The following is a 10934-nucleotide window of genomic DNA, read 5'->3' as shown; positions in this document are numbered from 1 at the left end:
GCGCTCCGCTTAGATAGTACTTTGCGCCCCCCCGGTTAGAAAATCCTGGATACGCCCCTGGACAATAGAACTATCAATATCCCGCTAGCAAATATGTCAATAATGTAATCAATATGCCCATAGATCAACCAATATGTAGATAACACAACCAATATATCGATATAAACGCAACCAATATGTTCATTTAGCAACACTGATATGTGGATAAAAGTGTATCATCAGTAAACCTACAACTTAAAGGCTTGCTTAGTTCTCAACTATTTAATCTGCAACCCTGGATATTAATATCTGTTGTATTGTTTTCTTTACGTGTATTGTGTGATCTGTCGCGAATAACAAACTTTTTGTTTATTATTGACCAAAACCAACCGACCTCTGACAACAATCAGGCCAGTTATCATATTACAGAAAATAACAAAACAAAACAAGTCAATATCATTATTGGTTGCTACTCTTATATTTATATTTACACGTATATTGAACCAGATGCAACAGCGTCCCACGAACCGGACCAGGCAATTATTAACTTCAACGTGGACCGTCAAAACGGAACGCTGCCCAGGAATAAGACCGTAAAGAGTTTTGGGAGGTTACTATGATACATTTATTGATTCATGATATGACAGAAAAAACGCAAGTCTCGTTAGGCTACGCGTCTGTGAGAATACAGCACACATGTGGTATCAACAACCCTGAAGAATGTGATAAGGTCACTTGGATTACAGGTCACACAGGCACTCCATGGGTGCAACTTACCAGATGGAAACCCCCCCCCCCCACCCCAGCGGTTACCTGCCTTTAAATTCATTACATGAGCAGTACAAGAGTAGTCTGCAAGTTAATAACCATGGCTGAAGTTCATACTCCAGGTGGAATGTCAAAATATTTAGTAGGGGCATGACACTTACACATGACACGTGACACATGTGTCAGTTACACATGACACGTGACACACGTGACACATGTCACTTACACATGACACATATGTTCTTGCACTGATTGCTCTCATAACATCCATTAACAGCACCCTGCTTTAAAGGAATGATGGGAAACCGTAAAAAACTTCCTTCTCAATCTGTACTGCTTGAAAAGTTCCAACTCACTCTTTAACTTTGCTCTCAAAGGGTATTTACATCCAACTGATATCTTGAGGTTTCTTTTGAAGTGTGCCCCCCTGTCCCCACCACTCCAGCTGTGTTGCCTCACACAGAGACATTTCCAATGATGGTAACAAATGTCAGAGTTGACATTCATGCTCAATAAATACATAGATTCGATTTGAAGTTTCCTTCCACCTTGTCTAGCTGTATATATAGCTGTATATATAGCTGTATATATAGCTGTACATATAGCTGTATATATATATAGCTGTATATATAACTCTGCCTTGACTTATGACCACCGAGATATACAAAGCTTTGATCTCAAACTTCTTTTACTTGCACCATTTAATATCTGTTGATCAAGAATTAATAATATGGATGGATTTATCATTAAAATACACAATGCATTGGTTTATATACTATTGTTAGTTAGGTATTTACTGTAATAAACATATTTACTGATGTCAAATTTTCCTAGCTTTTTCTTAATATTCAGCAGGAGTTAATAAGACAATCAGTTATTTTATTAATAAATTACAAAAAAAAAGTAGCTTTCTACTGTTTCATAATGAACGGCTTCATGCAAGTACGAATAAGGTCACACTCTTTTCCACTCTACAAACCTCTTCCGTGGTCGACACTAAAATGTGATGAAACAAATTCATTTCTATTTTACAGTAGCTGGTAGCATTTGCAGCAGGAATTTTCTTGCCTTTACATATGCTTCATGGTTATCTCTTTTCTTAATTTATTTACATTGAATTTTCTAGCAGAAGATATGAAATCTTGATAATATCAGTTACTTTTAAGAACATCAGCAATTAATGGTTAGACCATGAAAGATTGCAGCCTCATACATAGTTTTATTGGTTAGACCAGAAATTAATGGAACTCTATCATCTTTGTTGTGACATTTATACCCTGATACGATGATTTCAACGGTTGACCTACTTAAACAGTGAATGACTTACTCTGCACTTTCATTTACATAGTTGGACTTTATTACAGTGCAGTGTTATTATAAAGGTTTGTTAACATGATTTCAAAGGCAAGCCCATAACATTACATTGCCTTAAAGTACTTTTTCAACACTTGGTATTACGGTTTCACTAACCAGACCAGATTACAGTACCATCTAATCCTTGGTATTATGGTTTCAATAACCAGACCAGATTACAGTGTCATCTAATACTTGGTATTACGGTTTCACTAACCAGACCAGATTACAGTACCATCTAATCCTTGGTTTTACGGTTTCAATAACCAGACCAGATTACAGTGCAACCTAATACTTGGTATTACGGTTTCACTAACCAGACCAGATTACAGTGCCATCTAATACTTGGTATTACGGTTTCACTAACCAGACCAGATTACAGTGCCATCTAATCCTTGGTATTACGGTTTCACTAACCAGACCAGATTACAGTGCCATCTAATCCTTGGTTTTACGGTTTCGATAACCAGACCAGATTACAGTGCCATCTAATCCTTGGTTTTACGGTTTCGATAATCAGACCAGATTACAGTGCCATCTAATCCTTGGTATTACGGTTTCGATAATCAGACCAGATTACAGTGCCATCTAATCCTTGGTATTACGGTTTCGATAATCAGACCAGATTACAGTGCAACCTAATCCTTGGTATTACGGTTTCGATAATCAGACCAGATTACAGTGCAACCTAGTCCTTGGTATTACGGTTTCGATAATCAGACCAGATTACAGTGCAACCTAATACTTGGTATTATGGTTTCGATAATCAGACCAGATTACAGTGCAATGTAATACTTGGTATTATCTTTTCAATTACTCCTAATAACTATGGCATCAATGGCTAGACCATGTAGCAGAACTTGGCAATGTTGTAGACACCTATAATAATTGCATTGTGCATGGTTCAAAGTTGTCTGTCTGCAATTAAAAGTTTTCCATTATTCTTAGAAATCGATAATTTACTCCTTAATATATATTAATATAATTTTATCAAAAATAGCCTTCATTGATCAAAGCAATTAAGAAATTGTTAACATAGACCTCTTTGATTCGTCGAAAGAAGGAAAGGAGTCACACACATTATTATATCAAATTTCAATAAATATGTTGGAATCGGTTTTGGATATTTTGAAAAAGAATGACTAGACAAACACTAATTTTGGATTTAAAGAATGCTACAGAGATGTTGTTGGGGTGGGTATATTCTTTGCTCCAAAGTCCCAGCAATTGAGTAAACAAATCATAAGTCTCTATGGTGACGGGACGTGTCATAATTGTGCACCAAGTCTATGGAATGCCATGTCACAGCCTCTCGATTTCTCTAAGTATAAACTTAAAAGTCATCTTTCTTATTATGTACTTTAATGACTGATCTTGTATTTATATGTCTTTAACTGTGTTTAAATATTAGTTTCATTTTAATTTTATTTTTGATTTTAAATTTTATTTTTTTTCTTCTGTTTTTGCTTGGACTACTTTATTCCTGTTGATTACTCTTACAGTACTGTATGTATCTTACAGTTTTGTACTTTGTAAGAGTTTACTCTAGTCCTACGTAAAGTGCTCTTAGATGTTCTTCTATGTCAAGCACTTTATAAATGGATTTAAAGAATAGAGTTAATTAATAATATTAACTTTATTGACATGAATAAAACTGAAAAAACGGTACCTTCTGCAGCAGTTTAGAAATTAAGTTATTTTCAAACAAAAATGGAACATCCCACATTACCTTTCAAGCGGTTGGGTTTGTATATAACAATAATAATCATGAATGAAGCATAAATGTTTTTTTCAGACACTTCAAAACAAGTCGCCTGAAGGCCTCCTCTGTCAGGGTATATATAAATTAAGCTGCATAGCATCATGTAGACACAAAGACAGAGAAGACTTAAAACTGCTTTCACAGGGATTTAAAAAGAGAAAAAGAAAGTTAGTAGAAAGATATATATGGAGTCAGCTTCTTTTTTTCTTGTTGAAACTCCACTTAAAAGGTAATAGGTACAAAAATACACCTTGTCAAAAATTTCATTTTAAAATTTTTTTTTTTAAATACAATTGACTTTGCATCCTGACCATAATATGACACCTTGAAATAAAACTTACCTTCCAAGTATAAATACCGACACCTTTCTAAACATTTTCTAGCAGAATAATTTACTAGACTAAAACGAAACAGCAGCAAAATACAGTTACTTGAAAAGCTGCATAATTCCTTTTAAAAAAAAAGAATGGAACTTTCTCCTTTTATTCTCCTTGGAATGCTTGAAAATGATACAAATTGAAGCAAGATATGGCAATGAGCTGGTTTCAAGGTATACTGATTACTTAAAAGTGTAAAATACAGCAACAAAAAAGAATGTACCTCTTTCTGCAATAAGACGCCCAAATCACGACGATCAGTGGTCATATCTTGCAAAACTGATACCTATATACAATGTTACTACAAAAGCCTGGACAAGGCTGAATTACTTAAAATGATCCTGTGCACTTCCACCATGAATAATTTTACACCAAAAACCTAAAACAACTTTTGGCTACACAGTTTGTTTCTTTTTCTGAAAGCTGTACAAACAGTTCCACCCTTTTTGCTAAACAAATTTTTGCTTATTTTTTGTCTCCTACTGTTTGTTGGCATCCATTGGAATGATGGGTACTACTGAGGGCAGTGGCATATAGAAAAAACAAAAACATTTTGACCCATGGCCTTAGAAGAGACTCAATGCTGGTTACGTTTCATATATGTTCAACAATTCAAAATATAAACACTCCACTGAGAACAATATATCGGATGAAAAATAAATTGTAGTCAACACCGAGAATACAAGAAATATTAAATAGTTTTCGACCAATGGAGTCAAAATGTGGAAGCTTGATGCACTAACACTTCATTTTCTAAAGTCCTTCGTATTAAAAGAAAACCCACGTCCCAAAAATATTTTTAAAAATTGTTTAATACCATTTGTAAGAAGCACTTAAAAAAAAGTCTGCACCAAATAATCACAACAATAGCACATAGTTTGTAGAGATATTACCTGTAATTGTGCAGTGTTAATTGGGATAGCTGCGTGCACCCTTACATAACTGCAGCCATCGGTGTATACATAAATATGGCCCGAATATGTCAATTACGAGACGGGCATTAAAACGAGAGCCATGTGACGTGCTCCCCCTATAGCACACAACTCTTATAGTACTCCCTGTATGTGTATTCTACAGTACACTAAATGTCATGATCTCATAGCTAACACATGCCTTGTGAAGCTACGCGAACAATGGAATCAAGATGAAGTGGTACATTTTTCCAATGTTTTACCGTAATTTTCAATTTCCAAACCTACCACTCTGAGTATTTTCTTTCAAACAATCAAACCGCAACTGGAACCTACGCAGCTTATCAAAATTGTACACATATGTACATAGACACAGAAGCAGACAACAGGATTCATTGTTCCTTAGCAACACAAGGCTCCTTGCCGTTTTTTGCATGTAAACAAGTGGGAATGATACGATAGGACCGAACGCCGTACGCAATCAATAAGACTGACAGTAGATGTTCGAAGAGTAGCCAAGGTCACGCAGATCAGGCCTTTTATGAGATGGAAAGTGAATCTCAAGAAAAGTTATGATCCGAAGCTAAGCAAGTATTCTCAAAGTCACTGGAAAAGCCTGTTATAGTGGCACTGTGTTGCCCACGGAACGCTCATCTCTTAATCTGACAAAGGGCTTAAATAATATGCTAGTAGCACCTGGGAGCATGTCACATGACCCTCCTCCATGGTTGGTACATTTTCCTACTATGGAGAGTGAAGAGTTCCGGATCATATTAAATTTGATGCCTGTCGCTTCCCTTATACCTACACATCACCCTCTTCCCAGAGGGATATAAACTTAAGCAGATAACAATTGGGAACATTCAACAGCAAAACTGAACTACACCTCATGCATTATGTTCCTGACAGATCCCTATAAAATGGATCTGTTAAAATTGCAATGGAAGAAACTTTTATAAACACCATGGGGATCTGATCGGTTGGTATGAGAACTGTGTAGAACTTTGGTTCATATTTGTAATTTTTTTGGTTCATTTTTTAAATTTTTTTTACAGTTACCATAATGAATGGCTTTCAGGTACGTTCCTTGCAGCTATGGCATTACTTACACAATACCGATAAATATTCAACAGAGGTAGATTCTCCCAAAGTATTAGGTACTACAGGGTTTACAGATGTCAAAACAAATTAACATCAGACTCTTAAGAAGAAGCACTAAGAGACTATAAAGCTGTGTTGACTAGTTGGTACCATCCACTCAGCCAAATATGAATACAAACATAGACACCCCACAGAACATAGGTTTGAATACCTTCCATAAAAGGTGTCCACAACTGTTAATTAAGGCTTACGTTAAATTCCCTGACGAGTTTAAGCAATGCTCATCAAACCTGATGGGAAAATGAATGTTTAGATCAGACCCTGCTAAAGACCACACACATCTATGTTAAGGCAACAGTTTAAAATATCTCTGTTTCGATAAATTGTTATACGTTTTAAACAAATTTTACAGCCGTCTACCCACGTGTAGATGAAGCTAGAATCTCTCCCCCACCCCCTCCTCACCGCCGCCACCCCTTCCCTTCCACCTTTAATGCCACTCTTCATGTTCTATGACGATACCGACGATCGGATACACCATAACTCCGAGACCCTTCACATTAAACCACACCGGGTGAATAGGTGCTTGGACATCCTTCCACACACTACAATGTTCCTTTTTGTAATTTTCCACACGGTCTTTATCTCGTGCCAAATCCTTCCAGTCTGCTGCCAGCTAGCAGAATTCTCTTGAGGTCTGTAACAACTGCTTTTTCCACCGCTGGCAGAGATAGAGCAGAAGCTTCTTGGATAGTGTCAAACAGTTTTACTTTTACAGCCTGAGCATCAGTCTTTCTCGATTTCAACTTCCACCTGAGCCAGCATCGTTTCACCCTCCGGAGGGACGGTCTTGCCGTTTTGCGGTTTGGCATTGCCATTCAAGTGTTGTGTAACTTCCATCATTTGCACGTCCTCGACGCCTGGCAATGATATCGATAAAACTTATGATATAACATGATATGATATATATATATATGAAATGATGAAACTTATGATAACTTATAAACTTATGATAAAACTTATGATATCGATAAGATCAGATAAAACTGATATCGATAACATGAAAAACCATTCAATAATGTTACTCGAGAAAAAACTTTGCGTCCCAGGGACGCAATTCCCCTAAAACTTTGCGTCCTGTGAAAAAAGCTTGCCCTCAATCGGACACAGACAGTGTTTATTGCATGACCTACTTTTACTAGTGTAGTTGTAAAGGTGCAATCGTATCACTGCCTGTACTTTGTGAATGCTCTACACAATATATATGGCAGATGGCCCAGTGCCCTAGCTTCAGTGTTATACTTGGGTGGCCCGCCTCGCCCAGCCCTACTTTTCGTCCACCCTGCCCTTTTCAACCGATTTTCACCGATCTGCCCCTTGTAAACCGTGCTTGTACTTCCCTACTTGCCAACACTGTAGTAGCTCCATGCTTTTGACCTTGCAGCGATTTCAACAACAACCAATAGATTTTTTTTTTTTTCACTTCCACGCAGTTCATTACTGCCAGGTACACAGGCACTTTTCAAACTTCAGAGTTTCAACTATATGGATCAAAAACTCACTCTTTTTATGTTTTATAGGAACTGTTTGCTTAGCTAACAATGTTCTCTAAATTCAAAGCATCATCATAACTACTAGTCTTTTGAATTTCCCTTTTTCTTACCTTTGGTGTCGGTTGGAGTGGCAGAGGCCTTTGATGGCTTCTTAATGAAGAAACGATTTCCCACAAAGAAAACGAGTCCAGTGAATACCAGGAGACCAACGTTGGCAAAGAATAGTTTCCTTGCTCCGATGGCTTCGTATATAAATCCCCCGAAAAGGTTGCCAATTGCGGTTCCTGTCAAGAGAAAAAGGGGGGGGGTAAAAAATCACAGGTTTAGATACCCTGACTCTAGCAAACTCTTATGATCGTAGAGGTATGTAGAGAGCAAACTGCAAAGTTCATAATATTATTAAAGACTTAAAATGATATATAGCTCTTTATCTTCAATGCTTGCAGATATTTACCATCATCAAACTTTCTACTTGCATCCAGGCAATACCAACCTTGTAAGAGAAAAATCTCAAAATACTGCATCGTACAGGCTAAAACGACAGCAAAATTGTTCGTGCACAAAATTTGGCAGAAAGACAAAAATATTCCATGCAGGAAACACTGCGGGACAAGCCGATTTGAAACAGCTCTTACCTTCCTCAATAGAGGGAAGTGTCTGTTATTAAAAATCGGTCTCTCCAGTGTTTATACAGAGGGCGCTATCATATCGGTCCTGATGTGCATCTTCACAGACTACAAATATCTGAATCAAAGTAACAAATTCATGTGAAAGCTCTCAACTGCTGCGAATGTGCTGGGTGAAATTTTTTACTTGAAACTTCGAAAATATGTTTCAAAAGATCTCTTCTTCATAAACTACGAAGCAGTATAATATACTGCTAGTGGTCAACTCACGGTACCATTATGGTCTGGAGTCTTGTCAAGTTTCGTAGAGCTGAATAGGACCGATAAGACAGGACCCCTCTGTTGCTTTTTAGCACGACTAGGAAGAACCCCCCCCCCCCCAAAGACAAGACAAGACTAACTACTTTAAGACACTGTTTGTGTCTTGTTTGTACCACACATAAAATATTGACTTCCAAACCCAGACAGGACTTCCTTTTGTTGTACTTACCAACACCAATGTACATTCCCAGCATGATAGCTTGCAAGGTGGTAGCCATACCCTTCGGGGCATTCGTTATTGCAAAATTGGTAAAGCCCGGCCATCCGAGTCCAAAGGTGATGCCGTGGAGTGCCTGAATAGGTAGAACCAGCCATGGGTTACTGATGAGACCGTACCCTAGGTACCGGAGTGCATATGCGGCCAGGGTGGCGTAGACCACGCCCTCGTACCCGATCCACTTGATGATCTTCCCAGACGTGAAGAGGACAGGTATCTCGGCCATCGTCGTGACCAGGATGGACAATCCGAGCAGGGTGTGCGACGCCTCCAAGTCATTGGTCAGGAAGATGAGCACGTAAGAGAAACACATGCCGAAGGAGATGCCCTCTACGGTGATGACAAACAGGAACATCAAGACCTCCGGCTGTTTGGCCAGCGACCAGAGGTCGTGGTGCATCATCTCCGGTTTCTCGTGCTGCGGATACCGCAGGGTCGCGGCCAGGACGACCGCACAGACCATGGAGACCAGGAAGAGTATGAACAACGGCTCGAAGCGGGTGCTGGACGAGTCGGTGATGGACGTGTACGTGTCAATGGCGATGCCACTCAGGAAGGCCATGGCTCCAAACCCCACCGCTCCCCACATGCGATGCTTCCCGTAGTCCTTGCGATTCTCCGCCCCGAGCTTCTGCATGAGGATGGCGTCCAGAAAGGCGAGAATGTTGCAGTTGAAGGCCACACTGATGGCGACCAGGAGAAAGCAGAGTGCAAAGGTGACCCGCATGCTCGACGGTGTCTGCATGTTGGTGGTGATGTGGCATTCGCAGACTTCCATGTCGAACGAATCGACGCCACAGACGCGATCAAAGCTCCCGTTGGCCGTGTCCGGCGAATAGGGGAATTCCGTTTCGCAGACTGCCACGTTCACCAGGATCTGCCTCCCACGAGCTGGTTGTTTACCGTGGTCACCGCCATCCTCCTCCTGATCTTTTCCACTGACATTACCGTACGCCTCCAACCCACACAGATCACACTCCCAGTTATCACTCTTAGCGGCACACCGGAGGTAATTCTCTTCGCTCTCGAAGACGGGGTAAGAGTCTAGCACCTCTTGACACAAGTCGCTGCATACGTCCTGCTCCTGCGTAGGGTCTAGTTCGGAGGATGACGGTAACGTCAGGGTCCTCTCGACGGTGCAGTCGCTGATCAGGTAGTTGCCCTGAGTGATGTTGGTCAGGGCCGTATCGGTGAAACAGTCGCTGATTAACGGTACAAAGACCAGAGTGCAGTAGAAGACGCTGGATCCCATCAGAGCCAGGATCAGAGCTGGTTTATGCTTGCTGAATTTATCCGCTATGGCTCCCCAGACCGGACTCAGAAGAAACACCAGACACGGCTCCATGCCTCGCATGATCCCAACCTGCCAGATGTCGAGACCCAGATAAACGAAGTAGACCGGCAGGTACGGAATCATGCAAGCGAAACCTATCGAAGTGAGAGACAAAAAGAATATATATCGAGTGACGATTCTTTCTGATGATCAACGCCACATATTTCAAGTGATTTGTACTACAATGCTGAACCATGGAAATGATTAACACCAATGCTCAGACTGGATGCTTTGGTAATTAACAGAAGGCTGGACTATGGACAAGAATTTTGTTTGAATTATTACTATCGACTATCCAAGAAATGCATCTTACTGCTGCTTACCCCCCCCATGGATATGAAAACAATATCCTATTTTCAACAATTTTCTGCAAAAAAAGGCAAGGCTCTGGATGGAATATTCATTTGCCGCAGAATGTTATAGTATTCACTTTTGAATGTTTCTTACTAATTTTTGAACAAAATGTTGAAAGTTGATTGCATGAATGTCATGCATTGATCCCCTTTCTACAAAGTGGCAAATGTTTCTTGTATTGCAAAGAATTTGTAAGTTTCAGTATCACATACCTACAAATACATACTCCCAGCATCACATAAAGTCAGAAAAAAATATCTTCACTAGATGGTTCTGACA

General features: G+C 39.5%; 1 protein-coding gene across 3 annotated transcripts in view; it reads right to left on the bottom strand.

Annotated features, from left to right (window-relative positions):
• Nucleotides 1-438: 438 nt before the first annotated feature.
• The window catches only part of LOC139979427 (major facilitator superfamily domain-containing protein 6-like), a 49103-nt gene continuing 38607 nt past the window's right edge, over nucleotides 439-10934 (bottom strand). For all 3 annotated transcript variants that reach the window (XM_071990199.1, XM_071990200.1, XM_071990201.1), the window contains 3 exons: nucleotides 8921-10396; nucleotides 7915-8088; nucleotides 439-7171 (listed from right to left, as the gene is read on the bottom strand). In XM_071990199.1, the coding sequence (XP_071846300.1) occupies nucleotides 7038-7171; nucleotides 7915-8088; nucleotides 8921-10396 (1784 nt within the window). In that variant the 3' untranslated portion in view covers nucleotides 439-7037. The remainder of the gene's footprint in view (nucleotides 7172-7914; nucleotides 8089-8920; nucleotides 10397-10934) is intronic.

This window comes from Apostichopus japonicus, chromosome 14 (assembly GCF_037975245.1).
Source record: "Apostichopus japonicus isolate 1M-3 chromosome 14, ASM3797524v1, whole genome shotgun sequence".
Lineage (NCBI taxonomy): Eukaryota > Metazoa > Echinodermata > Holothuroidea > Aspidochirotida > Stichopodidae > Apostichopus > Apostichopus japonicus.
The sequence above is the reverse complement of the archived record's forward strand: the minus strand, read 5'-3'. Positions and strand labels throughout refer to the sequence as shown.